The sequence below is a fragment of the Mastigoproctus giganteus genome, chromosome 6 (assembly GCF_048544385.1).
Source record: "Mastigoproctus giganteus isolate SK-2022 chromosome 6, ASM4854438v1, whole genome shotgun sequence".
Classification (NCBI taxonomy): Eukaryota; Metazoa; Arthropoda; class Arachnida; order Uropygi; family Thelyphonidae; genus Mastigoproctus; species Mastigoproctus giganteus.
Window position 1 is genome coordinate 161,566,598 of NC_143580.1, and position 21,347 is coordinate 161,587,944.

Here is a 21,347-nt window from a genome sequence, read left to right on the forward strand (position 1 = left end):
TCAATGAGCTTCAACTTTTCGAAAATCTGCTACCAATTCCTTAAATGCCGGTCTTCAGGTAATTCTCCAGTGCGACAAAGACAACTTAGTTGATTTCAATCCTTCTAAAACTTAGTCTTGTCTTATATCTCAGAATAAGGATTCTTCTGCTCCTATGCTTATCTTCAGTGACACTCCGATTTCTAGGCAAAATGATATATCTCTTTTGGGGATTACCCTGACTTTTAATCTCTCTTGGCACAAGTAGATTACAAATACTGCTTCCTCCTCATCTAAAAAACTTGGATTTCTCTTTCGCTCTCAGAGTTACTTTTCTTCCAAACAGCTTCTCACTCTGTATAAATCGCAAATCCGCCCTGCCGTGGAATATTGTTCCCACATCTGGGGTAGTGCCACCAAAACCTCTCTCAGGCTTTTTGATTCCATTCAGAAGAGGGCAGTTAGGTTAATTAATGATTCATCTTTAACAGAGTCTCTCCACTCGCTTTCTCATAGATGTACTGTTTCTGCTGCATGCCTCTTCTACAGATACTTCCATGGGCACTGTTCTTCTGAATTGGCTTCTATAATTCCCGCTCTCTCTTTCAAAACAGTCCAAACACGTGCCGCCACCAGCCAACATCCATTTACTGTCCAACTTCAAACCGCAGAACCAACTTTTCTTCTTCCTCATTTATTCATTCAACTGCCGTTTTCTGGAACAACCTTCCTTCATACGTATTTCCTGACAATTACAATCTACAGAAGTTCAAGTCCAATGTCAACAAATATCTTCTTTCGTCTTCTGAATCTCCAACCCAAGCACGGTACTAAGTACTATAGTTTCTAGTACCTCTCGTGTTAGAGGTTCACATAAAAAAAAAAAAAAATCAAGTCGGTAGCCTTTTCCATCTTGTCCACGAGGGTTTTGTCCCCGTCTGTTGTGTGGGATGGTCTTATCCGTTTTTATGGCGCGGTCTCTGTACAGCGTGTGGTTTCGGGTCTCTAGTACTGCCTGGGGTAGTACATGTAGTATGGTACACTTTCTTTGGTCAAATGGTATTTCCTCGCTAGCTTTCTGATGTATCCTGGCTACCTGGTCGTGTGTATGAGTGTACTCAGTCTGGGTGATCACCTCTCACCATGCGGCGATGTGTTGGATCGTTTCTGAGGCCAGGTGGCATTGCCGACATGTGTTATCTGACATTCTTTGCGATGTATTTTCTGGAGTTTCTGGTGTTGATTCCCTGGTCTTGGATGGCAAGCATAAATCTTTCAGTCTTGGGGAACAGCATCCCGCTTGTGAGCCATGGATTGGAAGCAATGTTATTGATGTGATCTAGATGGAGGTCATAGTAGCGTCTGCCATGGAGTGTCTTCTTTGCCCATCTTTCTAACTTCGTTTCTTGTACCGCCTGGGCGGGAGGGGGTTTCTCGCTTAGGCTGAGTGGAGTATACCACTTAACTATCTTCCTTATGGCCTGTTGGATTGGTGCTGTGTTGTTCTCGAAGTAATCCCTCAGGTTAAAAGTCGCTGTTTTCTGTTGCTCTATCAGGTCTATCAAGCCCCTTCCTCCCTCTTTTCGATGTATTGTTAGTCTCTCCACTGCTGACTTCGGGTGATGTTGGCGACTGTTGGTCATCATTGTCCTTGTCTTTCGCATGATATCTTCTAGTTCGGTGTTAGTCCAATCTATGACCCTGAATGTGTATGTTAGTGCTGGAGCTGCATAGGTTTTTATGACTTTAACTGTGTTCCCTGTGTTCAATTTTGATTTCAGCAGGCTTCTGAGTCTCTGATGATATTTTTTGGTCAGACACTTCTTGATTTCATTGTGTTTTAACTGCTCAGCCTGCATCATTCCTAGGTATTTATTGGTCTCTCCTTCTGTCATAGCTTCGATCTCTTTACAGTCAGCAGCTGGTAGTTTAGGCCAACTAATCTTCCTTGGTGAATTTTGTGGGTCTTGCATTTGTCTAGACCAAATTCCATCCTGAAGTCCTTGCTGAATTCTTCGGTGATCCGGAGCGAAGATATCCAGCTCAGGACCCTGGGTGTGCCAAGCCCATTGCGTCCGTATTTACTTGTTTGCAAGGCCCTCGTAAAGGCGAATTACTCTACAACAGCAAGGTTTTAATAATGATTTTTATTGCAGTTATTATGGCCAGAATCGATCCATTGCGAAAGAGTCATCATTTTTGTTACATTGCCTCAGCGTTACAAGTTTTTTCTCCAAATCTGATCCGATAAATATGACTTGCTTAAATCATGAATTACATAGGTTCTTAGAGGAAATTCGAGAGAATTTTAGTGGAATAAACAAATTTATTTCTAGTATGAAAAACATATTTTGTCAAATGCACCTGTGAGAATAGCAACTTACTGAAATATGCTACCTACTTTTCCTCTTCAACCTGATCTTGTGTTCTGAAGATGGGGTATGTGGTTAAAAGCGACATCCTTTTTTGCTAAGAATTTTGATTCTTTGGTCGGTGCACATTCAGCGGCTATTGGTAGTGCTAAGAAAATGCTTTCTGATTCTTTGGCATAAAAACATTTATTGTTCATCCAGACTCATTTCAGCTGGTCTCTAGTTGTATAACTGAATCTGAAACATGGAGACTTTCTTTGAGCAGTGCAATTGAAGAGATGGACAAATTTCATTTGCAAACTTGAACCATGGCTGTAGGCATAGCAGAAGAAATAATAAGGAAATACAATAACGTTATTGAAAAGTTTTTACACTTTAAAGGACGTGAATCGGGTTAAGGAAAATAGATTAAATTCTAAATGAGAGAGGAAATGAACTTCCATTTCAAGTAGCGGCTTAAAAAGCTGACATTTTTAAATACAACAGATTTTACAATAAATTTGCATTAGCATTAGCAAAGGCAAATGATGCAGGAAAGCAAGCTTATATAGCATCAGAAAAAAACACACATACACACCCTTCTCATTTCACCCATCCACTCGCTCAAATGTTTGTCTAGTTCTGCCTTGACTCTGTTTAAGCTATCAACTTCTACAAGGACAGATGGAAGTTTGTTCCAGCAATCAACCACTCGTTGGCTAAAGGCAAATTTCTCACATCTATCCTGCAACTGTCTTTCCTTAATTTGAATTTACCATCTCAGGCGATTATTCAGAGCAAGAGGAAGAATCCCATCAGCTTTGAGCATGCTCAAACCATTCAATGTTTTATACACGTCAATCAGATCACCTCGCAGGTGCCTAGTCTCCAGACACCTGTGATTTGCGTAAAAAACTTAAGTCTTTCTTCGTGAGAGCAACCCTTTGTTCCATTCCCAATCTTATTGCCTTGCTCTGTACTCATTCCAGCAGCTCTAGATCCTTCTTAAAAATGAGGCCTCCAGACGTCAAGGTGTTGCCTGACCATTGCCTTATAGAAGCGGATAACCACCTCCTTATCCCTGCTAGAAAATGTCCTGTATATCATTGATGAAACACCATGAGCTAATTACCCCCAGGTCCTCTTCACTTTCTACCACTGTCAGTGTAGTACCACATAGTTGATACATTATTCCGTCAGAACAAGACTTACCCTTAACAAACGCATGCTGTGTACGAGCTATATCTGTCGTCTTGTCTAGATGATCCTGCAATGTTTCTTTAAACCATTGCCTCCATTAATTTCCCTAGAACAGAAGTTGAACTAACAAGTCTATAATTACTTGTGTCGCCCTTTGATCCTCCTTTGTGAATTGGGGTCACATTTGCACATCTCCAGTCCATGGGTACCTCCCCTGAGTCCAAAGAAGCTGTCATAATTTTGGCTAAGGGTTTTCCTTCTTCCATTGCTTCATTCCTTTAATATAACTGGATAGATTCCATCCACCACAGGTGCCTCTCTTATGTTTACCTTCTACAATTTCTCCTCCACTTTACTCTCAGTTATTACAAGGTTATCTAGCGTACGGTCAGAGTTTAATAGAACTCTGGCATTCTCTTCCCTGAATAACTCCTCATGTGTGAATGTAGATGCAAAATATTCATTTAATTTGTTAGATACCTGAGCAAGATCATCAGCGTTGACCCATCGATATCTAGTGGACCAATATGATTCATCTCCTTCCTTCTAGAGTTTATATAAGGAAAGTATTCTTTGCTATTTTTCTTTGCATCCTTTGCCAAACATTTCTCGTAATCTGTCTTTGCCTGTCTAACCTCCTTGGTGACTTGGTTACTTATATCTATCATAGGCCTCTGTGTCTCCTCTTAATTTATATATATCCCTTGCATTTTTCTTCTCTGCCACATGTCTAATTAGTTTATATGACATCCATTTAGGCCTAAATCTTGAACAATGTTTCTTAGTTGGTATGAAAACCCAAGTCACTTCCAAGAATAATTCTTTGAATGCTTCCCATTTTGAATATTCTGTTGGTAACATCATCAGTTTGTCCCACGTGGTGTAGAATTTAAATACTGTGTCAGACCACCATAGTCACCTTTAGGAAAGGAAAAACCCTCCCCTTTACCGTTGATGGTAGTTTATCTTTTTGAGTAAATCCCATTTCAGCCCACTGTAATCACTGCCTCCTGATGGTTCCTTTATCTGCAGATTCTTAATGCATGATGAATCACTACTGATAATCAGATCAAGAGTATTACTCACTCTAGATTGCATTGTCCACCAACATCAATTGGATGTACTTCCTTAGATTTTATGTATTTCTTAACTAACGGCATAACCCCTCCTCCCTTCCTGTCCTGTCTATCCTTTCTGTACACATTGCACTCCTGAAATTCCAACTCTGCACTGTTTATGTCTTTGTGACACCAAGTCTCTGATATCCCAACGACATCTGCCTTCGATGTCTTGACTAGCACTTCAAGCTCATCAAAATTATTAACTATAGTCATTGCATTGTTGTACATGCAAGTATACATGCACCTATTTCTATTCTTAGTTATCCTAACAAACTTTGTTAGCTACCTGAGTAGGATCATCAACTGTTCATATATCAAGTGGACTAATCTGATTCATCCCCCTCCTTCTAGAGTTTACCTAAGTAAAGAACTCTTTGCTGTTTTTTTTGCATCCTTTGCCAAAGATTTCTCCTAATCTGCCTTTGGCAAGTAACCTCTTACAACAGAAAGGTTATTCTCTACCTATAAATTTGATCTTGGGTGATTAACGCCAGAAATTTACAATGGACTTTGAAATATGTATTATTTATATATTATTAGTAATATGCAGGGTGTCTCAAAAATATTGGTACAGACATTTAGGGGAGGCAGGTAACATCTAAAGGAATGTGAATCGCATAGGAACTCATAACCGGAAACGTCACCGTAAGTCGGTAGACGGCGCTGTTCATCAGTTCTCGAGAGAGAAAATTTCTGGTTTATTCATCCAAGCAGTAGTCGCCGCACGAAGAGCATGCATCGGTATACGAACTGTGAGCTGGCAGACATGCACCTAGTGTATGGATTAGCAGAGGGCAATGGACGAATCGCTCAACGAATTTATGGAGAACGCTTCCCAGACAGACATGTATCGGACCACCGTTTGTTTGCGCGTGTGCATAAAAATTTGTGCGATTATGGGTCATTTAGAGGTAACAGGAGTAGTGCAGGAAGACCACGTTCGACGCGAACTCCCGCCATGGAGCTCGCGTTGAGCTCCATGGCGGGAAATCCCGCCAAGAAAGTGTGTTGAATGCCATCCAGAAAAATCCTACTACCAGCACACGTGCCGTTGCCTCTGCCTTAGGAGTGCTCGTTGCAGTGTACAGCGTGTCTGGCACGACGATTCCTTACACACCTTTCATCTCCAAAGGGTTCAGTTACTGCTCCTCCAAGATCATCCTGCACGTGTGCTTTTGCGCAGTGGTTTCTCCAAGAAAGTGTTCAAGACTTGAATTTTCCAGCCTATGTTTTGTTAACGGATGTGGCTTATTTCACTCGGGAAGGCTTATTCAATCAGCACAATGCTCATGGGCGCACACCGTGACAACCCACATGGTTTGCGCCCCAATGCGCCACAACATCGCTTCGCAATAAATCTGTGGGAAGGTATGGTCGGTGACTGCTTAGTCGGCCCACACCTGTTACCATCTCGCATGAACTCCGCTAAATATCGAATCTTTCTTGAACAAGTTCTACCAGGGTTACTTGACGATGTTCCAGCAAATGTGAGACGCAACATTTGGTTTCAACATGGCGGGTGGCGGGCCGCCTGCCCATTATGGAAGGTGTGTTTGTGACCATTTGAACAGGCGTTTTAGGCGTCGATGGGATTGGCCGTGGTGGACCCGTTTCCTGGCCCCCACGCTCACCTCATTTATCGAGCCTTGATTTCTTTCTGTGGTGGGGGGGGGGGCTCAAATCTATCGTGTATGAATCGCCTGTGGAGACGGAAATGGATCTCGTCTGCGCTGCTGCTACTGTCAAAGAAACTCTAGGTGTGTTCCACTGTGTCCGCCAATCCATGCTGCGTCGGTGTCACGCATGCATCGCGTCTCATGATGGAACCTTCGAGCATCTGTTGTAACATCATGAAATGCATCCATCTCGTACTCCATTGTTAATGTTATGTCAAATAAATGTTTGCTACTAAATACTGTCTTGTGTCATTTTTGCTTCTTGTGCCTCTGCTAGTACTTTCCCGTGACGTTTCCGGTTATGGGTTCATATGCGATTCGCATTCCTTTAGATGTTATCTACCTCCCCTAAACGTTTGTACCAATATTTTTGAGACACCCTGTATATTATTTGTAACAAGAATTATTCTAGTTGTCAGTGTGAAAGGGAAAACATTTTAAAAAAAAAGATGTTAAAACTTTTCATAAACAGTTTTATTACTTTTACATGTTCAATTTAAAGAAATTGTGGTTCAAATAATTGGAATAAACGAGTAATAAATGTAAAAATTTTAGCGCATATTTGTCCGGTTTTTAAGTTAACGTTATCCAAAGTCCAGTTATTACACTTTATTAAACACCAGAGGAACTTTTCCAGTATAGAAATTTGTTATCAGGAAGTGGTGTTGTGATGTGCTTACGCCTTTGTGATCGTGTAGAAAAGATGCAAATTAGTTAACTTGTGGTTTTTTGAACTAGAGATGTATTTTCTGACTAATTTGAGAAAAGTTGTCTGCAATATTTACTGCGCTTCTGAATTATAAGTATTACTATATTAGGTGACCATGGCTGATAACGAGCAGAAAGCCATACAGCTGGTATCCGACGCAGAAAAGAAGTTAAGGTCTGCGCAAGGGTTTTTTGGATCAATTTTCGGGTTAGTGATATTACTTGTGATGATAGTTGTTGTTATGAGAAAAAATAATAAAATCAGAATTATTAAAGCAATGCAGTATATTCATTGTTATTTGTCTAACTCCTAATTAGTTTATATAGTGGGAGTTAACTTTTTATTTTAAGCATGTAAAGCTTAATTTTGGTGATTTTCGGGTTTTCGAATTACAGAACCACGCAAAACTTTTGTGTAACTGAAAACAGGTGATTCATAGTAGTAGTAAAGGCATGTGATGCAGGAAAGCAAGCTTATGTATCATCAGACAAAAACAAACACAATTTCACAAATTTATTCCCTTTAAAAGTTTATCCAGTTTCTCCTTGAATTTATTTAATCTCTCAACTTCCACAATGGCAGATTTTATTTATTTATTTCGTATGATGTGATCAATACACGAAGGAACCAGTTTTTTCTTGCTTCCTTCGTGTATCGTGGCCGGGATATCCAACCAACCGGTTGGTTCGACACCATTATATCCAGCCCGAGGCGGAAATCGAACCTGCGACCTTTGGGTTGCTAGGTAGGCACTTTACCTACCCGGTTAGCCCGGTCGGCACAATGACAGATGGAAGTTTGTTACAGCAATCAACTACCCGCTGGCTAAACTCAAATTTGCACAAATCTATTCTACAAGTGTCTTTCCTCAATTTGAATGTAAGCCCCCCTCAGGTTTGTAATCTGAGCAAGCAGAAGAATCCCATCAGAATTGAGCATGCTCAACTCATTCAACGCTTTATACACCTCAATCAGATCACCTCGCAGGTGTCTAGTCTCCAGCCGCTGCAATTTGCAGAACTTAAGCCTTTCTTGGTAAGAGGACCCCTTGGTTCCCCTCACCAATCTTGTTTCCCTTCTGTGTACTTGCTTAAGCAACTCTACATACTTTCTAAAATGAGGCCTGCAGATCTCATTTTGCCTTATGCAAAGGTATAATCACCTCCTTTTCCCTATTAACAAAATTCCTGTATATCATTGAGAATAATACATGACCTGCTCTGGCAGCCTGTCTGCATTGCTTAGAAAACTTCATATCTGACTGCACAATTACTCCCAGGTCTTTTTAATTTTCTACCACCCTAAGTGTACCACACAGTTGGTACGTTTCTCTGGTTACTTTTACCCATATGCAGTACTTTGCATTTGCCAATGTTAAAACTTCAGTTGCCACTTCTCAGCCCATCTGCCCAACTTTTTTAGATCCTGTTGCAGGAGCACAGTGTTGTAGCACAATAGCTCCCATTTGACATGTTATTTAGGTAATGTTTTTTATTACCATTTTATACATTAATGTAGGAAATTTTGTTGATTTCAGTCAAACAAGAATTGATATGTATTGAAAATTTGAGCCATAATATAGTATTATAATTAAAATAATAGTAAAAGGATGCGAGAAAGCAATGCTTATGTATTGGTGTATAGGTATCTCTGAGCGCTGACAGTGTATCTGACCTAAACCCAGACATTGTGTGGATGACCCAGAACTGGAGGGGAAACGAGGAGAAAAGCAGAAATTACAAAAAATCCTAATTCAGAGTACATTATTTTCTGATAGCATAAAATAAATAATAAAGCATATTAAAAATGCCTCCCTAATTTAGTGTTTTACCTCCAGTATTCCACATAATTCCTCTTTAAATATACAAGCTTTTTTCATCCAAATGAGATTGTAGGTTGTTCCAATTGCTAATAATCCTTGGATTAAAAGCAAATTTGCTTCCACCCAGTCTGCAGTTACCTTTCTATAATTTGAATATATATACCCTTGTTTGCAACAACATTAAAAAAAAAAAAAAAAAAAAAATTACCCCAGCAGTAAGTTTATGTATTTTCTTTATTGCTTTAAACATCCAAGTCAGATTTCTAAAAGCTGCAAAGTATAGGAACCATGTAACACAGGGGAATTTAATTTTTACATATATACACTGGTGTTCAAAGAAGCATCACCCCTTAAAATTGTAATTGTTGTCCAAATAACATAAGCATATGGCAATATCTCTTACAGATTGCATCAGATAAGATTGACATGTGTAAGTGATGATGTAATATTGCATCAGCTGTTACTTTCAGCTATATAAGCATGCTCTGAAAGAGTTGCAGTCATTCCTTGCTTGTATCAGAATGGCGAGTTATGTGCAGTTGACGCCACGAAGAAAGAGTGTTATTGTTGCTTTACATGAGGAAGGATGTTCTTCCCATCATATTGCTTATATAGTGTCTTGTAATCAGTGAGTTGATTTCTCTCCAAACTCAAGAATACTGATTCTGCTGATATGAAAAAAAGAACTGGACACAAACGAGTCTCTACGACAAAACAGGACTGCATTTTGAAGCGCTTGTGCCTTTAAAACTGTAAAGCTTCTTTGTCTGAGTTGAAAAGAGAATGAGAAGAACATACAGGAGTGGTAGCAAGTGCAGTAACAGTCAGAAGATGCCTCTTCAAAAATAGACTTGTAGTCTGTCATCCTAAGAAGCCCTCCTCACACAAAAAATGAAAAAGCCATGATTAATTTGGTGTAAGGAACATGTCAAATGGACCCTCAAGCAGTGGAAGTCAGTTATTTTCTCGGATGAGAAGAAATTCAACTGCATGGCTCTGTTGGGATACAAACGTTCGCAGTTGACGTGGTGAAGGATACCATCCAGCCAAATGATATGGGGTGCATTTCGTATTGCAGAGTAGGTCACCTGCAGTTTATAAAAGGTTCCGTAAATGCCAATGGATTTATTGGCTATATTGGAAGGCAAATTGCTGCCAACCTTTAGAGACCATTTCAACCTGCCAAGTAACTACATCTTTCAGGACGACTGCTCCTTGTCATTGGGTGAAAAGTGTAAATAGGCACTTCTGTAGTTACTTTAGCTTCATTTCTGCCTTAGAGGTTTGACAGTAATGTGTTTACATTTGTTACAAGTGAAAAAAATGGTTGGAAGGACAGTCCATTACAACTGTTAGCTGGCCAGGATACAGCCCGGACCTGAATCCTGTAGAGAACTGTCGGCATAGTGTGGAATCTCCAGTTGCCAGAAAGAAACCAAAGACCCTTTGTGAACTTCAGGAAGCCATAATTCATGTTTGGAATCATGAACCATCAGTTGATTATCTTCAGAAATTGATCTTGTCAATGCCTCGACGGTGTGCCGCTGTCATCAGGGCCAGAAGTGGTTCAACTAAATATTAGAAAATGATAAACTGAAGCAAACTGAGGGCTTCTGATAACATTTCAGCCATAATTGTCATGTTTACCAAAACTGTTGTATAAAGGTTGAAAATGCTCATTTTGGAGTATTTTGAGAACATCTGTCAAATATTACTTAGCTTTACCTTAACTATCAATAAATATCTTTTGTTTATATTTCTAGTCATTAATGTAACATACCATGACAAAAAGGGTTAGAAATGTGTAATTCCTAGGTAATGCACTTTGTTTCAACATATTGTACATATTCAAATTTGTACATATTGTATATTGTATTGAACAGGACCAGGGTATGTGTGCCAGGGGCAAAGGTTGATAACGTTGTAGAGCGAATATCATCTTTTAAGGGCACAAAAGGTGATATAGTTGTACACGTTGGCACTAATGATATTAAGAGTAGGAGACAGGCAGAATTACTTAACAAGTACAGGTCACTGTTGAACAAAAGCCGAGAATTAGGGTTGAATTTGAAAGTGTCTGCAATTCTGCCCAGACACGATAGGAGGGAGTATATGATGAGAGCCTTGTCGATCAATTCGGCCCTGGAAAGATTGTGCAAGGCTCAAGGGGTAGAATTTTTTTCAGCCTGGACTGTACTTGTTAACAGGAGAGATTGCTTCTACAGGGATGGGATACACTTAAATAGAAAGGGTGCAAGAATATTTGCTGATGCTATCGAAGCAGTGTTAGGTGGGTCAGAAAACTGCTAGCTTGGGGGAAGACAAAGACCAATAGATTGACAGTAGCCACTGGCAGAGGTGAAAGAGATTCTTGCACTGCTTCTATTAGAATGAGCAGAAGCCTGAAAAACAAGATGCATGATATTTCAGAGACTGCTGGGAGCCATTGCGGTACAAGTAAACACATGGGTTGTGTTAGGGTAGCTAAGAATAGAAACAGGTGCAGGTATACTTGTGTGTACACCAGTGCTAGGAGTTTAGTAAACAAATTTGATGAATTTGAGGTATTGCTCAAAACATGAAAGGCAGTTATTGTTGGGATATCAGAGACGTGGTGTCACACAAATATAAGGGATGCAGAACTGGAATTTGGGTAGTACAACGTCTACAGAAAGGATAGACAGGATAGGAAGGGGGGAGGGGTTATGCTATTAGTTAACAAACACATAAAAACCAAGGAAGTGAAGCCAGTCGACATCGCTGGACAGTGCAGTGTTGAGTCAGTTTGGTGTGACATAAGCATTGGGAGATCAAAATTGAGAGTAGGAGTATGCTATAGGCCTAATGACTCTGATGAGTATAATAAGAAACTGTACAGGGAAATAGAGTGGGCCAGTAAATCAGAGAGTCTTATAATGGGAGATTTTAATTTCCCAGATATTGACTGGAATATGGGGGCTGGTCACTCACACACTAGCAAGGCTTTTGTGGATTTATTGGATGATTGTTTTCTACATCAGCATGTTCGGGAGGCAACTAGAGGGAGTAATACTCTTGATTTGATTATCAGCAGTGATTCTTCATGCATTAAGAATCTGCAGATAAATGAACCACTAGTTGGCAGTGATCACAGTGTGCTGAAGTGGGATTTACTCAGAGGTAACTACCATTAGGGGTAAAGGGAAGGGTTATTGCTTCCGTAAAGGCGACTACGATGGACTGAGACAGTATTTAAATTCTATACAGTGGGGCCAACTGATGATGTTACCAACAGCAAATTCAAAATGGGAAGCATTCAAAGAACTTATCTTGGAAGCTACTAGGCTTTACATACCAACTAAGAAATATTGTTCAAGGTTTAGGCCAAAATGGATGTCAGATGAACTAATGAGGCATATGGCAGAGAAGAAAAATGCATGGGATGCTTACAAATTAACACATGACACAGAAGCCTATGATAGATACAAGTTGATATGCAACCAAGTTACAAAGGAGGTTAGGCAGGCGAAGGCAGATTACGAGAAATCCTTGGCAAGGGATGCAAAGAAAAACAGCAAAGAGTTCTTTACTTATGTAAACTCTGGAAGGAAGGGGATGAATCAGATTGGTCCACTTGATATTGATGGGTCAACTGTTGATGATCCTGCTCAGGTAGCTAACAAACTAAATGAATATTTTGCATCGACATTCACACATGAGGAGTTATTCAGCGAGGGGAATGCCAGAGGTGTATTTAACTCTAGCAGTAAGCTACAGAATCTTGAAATAACTGGGAGTAAAGTGGAGGAGAAATTGTTGAAGATAAGCACAAGAAAGGCACCCGGGGTGGATGGGATCTATCCAGTTATATTAAAGGAGGCAGCAAAGGAAGTAAGCAAACCCTTAGCCATAATTATGAGAGCTTCCTTGGACTCAGGGGAGGTACCCATAGACTGGAAATGTGCAAATGTGACCCCATTTCACAAAGGAGGATCAAAGGCTGACACAAGTAATTATAGACCTGTGAGCTTAACTTCTGTTCCAGGAAAATTAATGGAGGCACTGGTTAAAGAAGCACTGCATCTTTAACCAGTGCAGGATCATTTAGACAAGACTTCAGTTATGGTTTTGGACACAGCATGGTTTTGTTAAGGGGAAGTCTTGCCTGACCAATTTGATTGGATACTGTGATGCAGTTACAAAAGAACTGGATGCAGGGAATAGCTTTGATATTATATACTTGGATCTTAGTAAGGCTTTTGATACTGTTGCACATGGAAGACTGCTACACAAATTGGAGCAGTGTGACATTGGAGGCAAATTGCTGCTATGGATAAAGGGGTGGTTGAGGGGGAGATCAATGGACACTGCTCATCGTGGACTAATGTTATTAGTGGAGTCCCTCAGGGCTCAGTGTTGGGTCCATTATTGTTTTCTGTATTTTAAATGATATTGATGATGGTATATCAAGCTTAATGTCCAAGTTTGCAGACGATACAAAGGTTGGCAGGGTTGTCAAGGACACTACTGACACTATGCTGCTGCAACAGGATCTGGAAAGGTTGAGCAGATGGGCTGAGAGGTGGCAAATGAAGTTTAACATTGACAAATGTAAAGTACTACACATGGGAAACAGCAACCCCAGAGCAACGTATCAACTCTGTGGTATTACACTGACAGTGGTAGAGAATGATAGGGACTTGGGGGTGGTTGTGCAGGCAGATATGAAGTTCTCTGACAGTGCAGACGGGCTGCAAGAGTAGCTCATGGAGTATTGTCAATGATATACAGGAATTTTTCCAGCAGGGATAAGGAGGTGATTATTCCCTTGTATAAGGCAATGGTCAGGCCACACCTAGAGTACTGTATACAGGTCTGGAGGCCTCATTTCAAGAAGGATGTAGAGCTGCTGGAACGAGTACAGAGAAGGGCAACAAGATTAGTGAATGGAACAAAGGGGTGCTCTTACGAAGAAAGGTTTAAGTTTTGCAAATTACAGTGTCTGGAGACTAGGCCCCAGCGAGGTGATCTGATAGAGGTGTATAAAGCCTTGAATGGTTTGAGCATGCTCAATGCTGATGGGATTCTTCCTCTAGCTCAGAATAATCACCTGAGAGGGCATAAATTCAAATTGAGGAAAGACAGATGTAGGATAGACATGCTGCAATTTGCCTTTAGCCAGCGGGTGGTTGGTTGGTGGAACAGACTTCCATCCCTTGTCGTGGAGGTTGATAGCCTAAATAAGTTTAAGGCTCAGCTGGACAGGTATTTTGAACGAACAGAGGGGTGAAGTGGAAGTGGGTTTTTTTTTTTGGCTGATGCTGCATAAACTTGCTTTCTTGCATCAAATGCCTCTACTAATGCTAATCTGTATTTGCCTAATTTATATGTAATATTTTAGATTTGGCTACATCTATTGATGTTTATATGTTACAATCATATAGTTTTAGGCTTTTCTAAAAATTGTGAAGAATATATGTAATAAAATAATACCACTTTGAGCCGATCGGGCTAACCAGGTGGGTAAAGTGCCTGCCTGGCAACCCAAAGGTCGCGGGTTCGAATCCCACCTTGGGCTTGGATCAGAGTAAAATGCAAAAACTTTGGGAGGTGTATTATGGCCACAGAAGCCGATGCGCCAACAACTAAAAGAAAAATACTGCTTTGAGTGACACAAATTGGCATTTTAAAATAATTTTGCCCTAGGTTACATGTAACATATTAAATATTATTTATTCATATTTCTGCTCTGTGTAAATATGTTTTTGTGTATGTGGTGGTATGTGCATTATGTACATGTCAGTTGGTATTTTCTGTAATTTATGAGCATTATGTAGATTTTTTGATCAATTCTGAATAAATGATGCTTTTAAATGCATTGGAGAGTTGCCAGTGTTGTAATCCCGCCTGTCAATCATATCATGGTTGACTGACAATCATTTTTCTATTTTATTGGTTGGTATGCTTATTTCATAAATAAAAATAAATATTTAATAAAGGCTTTTGTACATTCAGCAAGTGTATAAATTTCCTAATGGAACTGAATTTTATATACAGAACTGCAGAATTCTTTTTTCCATTGCATCTGTTACTGATGTGTTTCTCTCAGTGACATCTGATAGTATCATAAGCAGGAATTTGCATGTTAGGACCTAACATGCATATTCCTGCTATTAGAGTTTGGCCGTGTTAACATAATTTTTTTTAGCTGCCCGCATTAGCAATGATGAAGTTGTATCAATTTTTTCAGTGGCTGAGAGGATACTTCGATTTTAGTAGAGGCATATGATGCAAAAATCAAGCTTATACAGCATCAGCCAAAAAAAAAAAAAAAAAACCTTCTCATTTCATCCATCCATTCACTCCAAATGTTTGTCTAGTTCTCCCTTGAATTTATTTAAGCTGCCAACTTCTACAACGACAGATGGAAGTGGTTCCAGCAATCAACCACCTGCTTGCTAAAGGCCAGCAGGTGGAACCAGCAGAAGGTTCCACACTTCTATTCTGCAACTGTCTTTCCTCAATTTGAATTTATGTCCCCTCAGGCAATTAATCTGGGCAAGAGGAAGACTCCCATCAGCATTAAGCCTTGCTCAAACCATTCAAGGCCTCATACAGCTCAATCAGATCACCTCCCAGGTGCTTAATCTCCAGACACTAATTTGCATAACTTAACCCTTTCTTTGTAAGAGCAACCAATTGTTCCATTCACTAACCTTGCCTTTCTCTATACTTGTTCCAGCAGCTCTACATACTTCCTGAAATGAGGCCTTCAGACTTGTATACAGTATTCAAGGTGTGGCCTGACCATTGCCTTATACAAGGGGATAATCTCCTCCTTAAGTGTTAGAAGAATTCCTGTATATCATTGACAAGACACCATGAGCTACTGTCTGCACTGCTCAGAAAGTTTCATATCTGACTGCACAATTACCCCCAGGTCCTTTTCACTCTCTACAACTATGAGTAGTACTACACAGTTGATATGTTACTCTGGGGTTACTGCTACCCACATGCGGTTGTTTGTAGTTTTGTGCCGCAAAAGCTGCTTTGACTATATTGTGCCCTATATGCAGCACTTTACATTTGTCAGTGTTAAACGTTATTTACTACCTCTCAGCTAGGGTTTACAATGCCAGTCAAAATCTTAATACTGGTATTTTGGTATTTTTAATTTGATACCGGTATTCCAAAAACAAACGTTTTTCTCAATAAATTTTGATGACAATAAGGTGCAATAAAGTAAGGAAAAAAACAAATAATGTAATTACTTGAATTCATGTTTTAAATAAAGTTTTATTGCAATAATAAATATTCTGAAAAAAATCATTAAAATACAGTTATTCTAAAAACAGAAAAATACATATCGTTACTGCAAAGTTTAGTTATGTTTAAGCATCCACACTACCTGTCCGAATTAAGTGAGCTCTTTAAGAAACATAAGCAATCAATAGTATGATTATTTAAAATTTATCTAATTTTGGTACATGCAGTATTTGATTAGCGACAGAAAATGCCTTTTCGGATTCTATTCTGCTACTATTGTACTGAGATAATTGTAGATGATCTCAGTCCATATTTTCTAGGCTTTGAACTTTTTTAGCAAAAATAGTTAAAAGTATTTCATTAATTTCTGACTCAAGTTCTTTTAAAATCTCATTGGAGTCAGGCAATTTCTTATTTTGGAAAGAATTTGTGCGAACACTGATGTTCTGTTGCATATTGGTCTTCCATGGTTGAATTATGCTCATAATTTTCTGAAGGAGAAAGATGTTTTATTCAGCGTAGTATAATTTTCACTGTAGTATCTTTACTGACTATGGAAGAGAGCAAAGAGTGGGGATAAGGAATAAAGAAGAGAGCAAAGAGTTGCAGTTAAGGAATTCTTCACATATATAAATGCACAGAACAGAAGGACAAGTCAGATTGGACCCTTATGTAATGGACATGGGATAGTATTAGATAGCATAGTTAAAGTTGCAGATGAACTCAACAGTTACTTTGCATCGATATTTACACAAAAAAAACCCTTTGTGGCAATGAGATATTATGGAAGTGAAGTTGAGAAAAATGTAATTAATGATGTTGAAATTTCAAATGATTAATGAGAACTTTCGCACCTACAGGCAAGTAAGGCTCCTGTGGTTGATGGCATATACCCTATAATCTTAAAGGAGGTGGCAATTTATGCATTGAACCATTAAGGCTAGTTTTGTGAGCATCACGGGACAGAAGAGATTCCGTTGGTTTGGTGTAAATTGGAACATAAAGGCGATTCTAGGAGTCTTACAGGAAATTACCAACCTGCCAGTCTAACTTCAGTAGTAGGAAAAATCATGGAGGCAATGATCAAGGATGGAATTCAGAATCATTTAGATGGAAATGGAATTTTGTAGGATATACAGCATGGTTTTGCAAAGGGAAAATCACACAAATCTGGTTAGCCATTTTGACAGGTCATGCGTGAGCTGGATTTAGGGAATAATTTCAACATTGTTTATTTGGATTTCAGCAAAGCATTTGACTCAGTCCCACATGAGTGGTTACTTTATAAGTTGGAGCAGGCTGGAATCATAGGGAAAATTCTTAGATGGATAGCACGATGGCTTGAGGCACCAAGCAGAGGGGTGTGATAAATAGTTATTCCTCAGATTGGGTTAATGTAAGAAGTGGGGTTCCCCAAGGATCAGTATTGGGACCACTGTTGTTTTTGATTATCTTAAATGACATCTATGAAGGGATATAGGGCATGAGGTCTAAACTTGCAGATGATGTAAAGATTGGTAGAGTAGTTAATGATCGTCGCCAAGCAGAGCTTCTTCAGAGCGACCTAGATAGACTTCCGGGATGGTCAGAAAAGTGGCAGCTATGCTTTAATTCAGCAAAATGCACCTGGGGAACAGCAACTTCAAAATAACTTATACGCTTGTTCCTCCACTACTGAACTAAAGTCAGTAGTGGAGGAACGGGACTTGGGAGTTACGATACGGTCAGACATGAAGTCGTCTGAGAATTGTGAACAGGTTGCAATGTTGCATGGTGTCCTTTCGATGATTTATCGAACATTTGCTAGTAGAGATAACGACGTCATAATCACATAACGGTGATTTTATAACCTTTATGTGATTAAATTATAAACAATTATTTTTTAAAAATTAGTACCGAAAAACTGGTATTCGAGATCCTGGGATCCCAGTATTGTAAGCCCTACTCTCAGCCCATCTGCTCAACTTTTCTAGATCCTGTTGCAGACTTCCACTTAAGATTGCTTCTCATTAACAAGCGTACTGTCATTAGTATCAATAATAATCCTGCCAACCTTCGTATCGTCTGGAAACTTAGACATTTAGTCTGATATACCTTCGTCAATATCATTAACAAATACAGAAAACAACAGTGGACCAAACACTGAACCCTCGGGGACTCCACTAATAACATTAGTCCACAAAGAGCAGTGTTAATTGATTACCATTCTCTGTCTTGTCCCACCCAACCATCCATTTATGTCCTTAGGCCCTGAGTGTCAAGTGATTTTTCCCAAATGATACGTAGTGTGATTTTTCCCAGTGATTATGTTCTGTTTTATTTCTAGTTCCTTTTGTACCCTCAGTTCTTTGTAGGTGGTTATCTACTTAACAAACTTTGAGTAAGGACCCAGAAAGGAAAATTGCCTTTCTTTTCTTAGTATACAGGAATACCTCTCATAGCACGGTTAATTCATGCCAAAAAAATACCACGCTATGCGAAAACACGCTAATCGAGGTATTATGTATTTTAATATAATGCGTTCCGACAATTTGATTATATTGGTCGAGTTGCAAAAATATATAGGTTTTTTAATTTACTATAAATCGATACACGTGAAATTCTTGTAAAAAAAAGAAACTAAAATGATAAAAATGAAAATTACTAGTAAATACAATACAAATGATTTTTATTGCAGTATGTACATACCAAAAGAATATAAGTGAAATATGTACTATATTTTTATTTTGAAAAATAACTGATCAGCTTAGTTTGCACAGTTTTTTCCTTCTTTTTATCTGCATACATCTCTTTATAACATCGAATGTCATTTTGCAATGCCTGCCTTACTTTCATACCTCGTTTGATGTTTGGATCGAGAAGAACACTCAGTGCCATTACATTTCTTCTTTCCACTCATATTTGGGTAAAAAAAAAAGTAAAGTGCAGCCATTATCAACCCACTGCAGGCTGGAAGCCTCCTCAACAATTCATGCTGAGGGAAATGGACCATAATCTGCCACGCTGGTGCAGTGCGGGCTGGCAGATTGACCGTATTCAGCAGTTAGGGGCTTGAACCCCGGTCTACTCAAAGAGCGTGTGCTACTACTGCACCCCCGCTCCTGACCACTTGGCTATAAAGGTGTAACTAACATTTTTAAAAAAATAATCTTTAATAAAAATACACAGCAAAAAATATTTGTACAGCTTATGCACAATCAACGACCTCACCGCTCGGAATCTAGAGTGTTTACTAATCTATCAAAGCTAGCAGAGTCTGTATATAATGGGAGTTCGACAACAGTCAGAATGGCCTTGAATCCATAACGCATTGGCCTACCTGCTGGCATTATAATACATACATACATATCAAATGTATTGGTGCGTAACACAGTTTTTCTTCAATTTGTAAACCGCGCTATTCGAGGTATTCCTGTTTTTATAAATCTATGTACTAACAAACTACTTCTCCAGCCGTTTGGTTACTAGGTGGCACCACTCCTGCCTCCACGTTGTGGGGCTGGTAACCTGGGGGAAATGTTTTCCTCCAGGGCTAAAAGGAGCAATGATGGATATAAATGACTATCCACCTCTAGAGCTTTCAAGCTCATGACAGAGACATCACCTGATAATGACCTGAACCAACCTAAAAGACTTCGAAGGGAAGCACAGTGCCATGACTTCTCAAATTTTTTTGGTAATACACTCCCAATTTACCCAGCCTGTGGGCAAGATATCACCATTTCTAATTCAAAGATATCTGGAATCCATCGGCGGATTACCAAAAATGGTTAAATGACTGCAATGGGAGACCTGATCAAAACAGCTTCCTCAAAACATTCTGAATGGCTGCTAAAAACAGACTTTTGGTGGACTGCCAGTATCTGTCACCCCTCCACAGCACCTTAAATTCATCTAAGAGTGTTATCACAGAGTGGGACATACTTACAGTCTCCGAGGAAGAATTAGTTCAAAAACTTAGCAGTCAAAAAAGTGATCACTGCCAAACGAATAAAGACAAAAAAAGATGGAAATCTCATTCCTACTAGATCCATCATCTTAACATTTAGCACTCCAGAATTGCCATCCACAGTAAAAGGTGGCTATTTAAAAATCTGAATTCGCCCTTACATCCCAAACCTGATTTGTTGCTTTAAATGCCAGAAATACAGGCACTCTCAGCAGGCATGCAGAGGTGATGCCATCTGCCTAATTTGTAGATCAAAAGACCATACATAAACATATTATTCAGACTCAACTCCCATTTGCCCCAACTGCAAAGGAAATCACCCTGCTTTTTTCAAGTCATGTGAAATGTGAAAAACTGGAAAAAAAAAATCCAGAAATACAAAATTGAACATAGTCACATATCCTAAGCACGCAGGCAGATTATGTTGACGATGCCTAGTCGATCCGTATTTGTCTCACACCTGGAGTTATTCGTCAACTGCAGTTCAAACAGATGTCAATTCTGCCCAGCACTTCTCTTGGTAACTGGGTTAAAGCAACTCTATCAACATCTGGAAAAGATACTCCTAAAACTAATACCAGTGAAGCCACTAACACTCCAATTAGTATTCCAACTGATACTCCAATGGTCTCGAATGACAAAGAGAAATTGAAAACTGCTAAAGACTCTAAGAAAACTGAAGCACCCACTAACAGTAAGAAAGTGGATGAACACTAGGGTTATGAGGAACCCGTCCTGGAACTTCATGCCAATGACACAATGGATACTGGATGGCCCATGTTCCCAAAAAAAAGACTGGAAGAAATACTGTATACAAAAAAAACAGTCAGATGAATCTTCCTCAAGTAAACCGAAATAATGCAAAACATCATACAATAGAACTGCAGAGGACTAAGAAGCCATTCAGATGACTCGAAGGATTTATTCACCCAATTTAATGCCATAGGCATATGCCTACAGGAAACATTCCTATTACCACAGATCCCGCCAAAATTTTCAAATTATGTCATGTATAGATGAGATAGAAGATCAGAATCTCCTGCATGTGAAGGAGTAGCCATTCTTATTAATTCAAATATTTCAATAAGACTCATCCAGTTATGAACCTAGAAGCTGTGGCAGCTCGTATTGGAGTTGGTAATTCAGTTACCCTTGTTTCTATTTACATTCCACCGTCTTTGCCATTTCCTCATTCAGAACTGGACAATCTCCTTACAGCTCCTAATGCCAATTTTCCTTTTCGGTGATTTTAATGGCCACCATTCATTGTGGGATCCATTACAATGGACGCAAGA

At 39.4% G+C, this 21,347-nt stretch overlaps 1 protein-coding gene across 2 annotated transcripts in view; it reads left to right on the forward strand.

The window, feature by feature from the left end:
• Nucleotides 1-6,977: 6,977 nt before the first annotated feature.
• Nucleotides 6,978-21,347, forward strand: part of LOC150084707 (alpha-soluble NSF attachment protein-like) — a 254,756-nt gene continuing 240,386 nt past the window's right edge. Inside the window, exons 1-2 of one of the 2 annotated variants that reach the window (XM_090375441.1) lie at nucleotides 6,978-7,243; nucleotides 7,476-7,480. In XM_090375441.1, the coding sequence (XP_090231567.1) occupies nucleotides 7,152-7,243; nucleotides 7,476-7,480 (97 nt within the window). In that variant the 5' untranslated portion in view covers nucleotides 6,978-7,151. The remainder of the gene's footprint in view (nucleotides 7,244-7,475; nucleotides 7,481-21,347) is intronic. The other variant, XM_090375440.1, reaches the window with a different exon arrangement.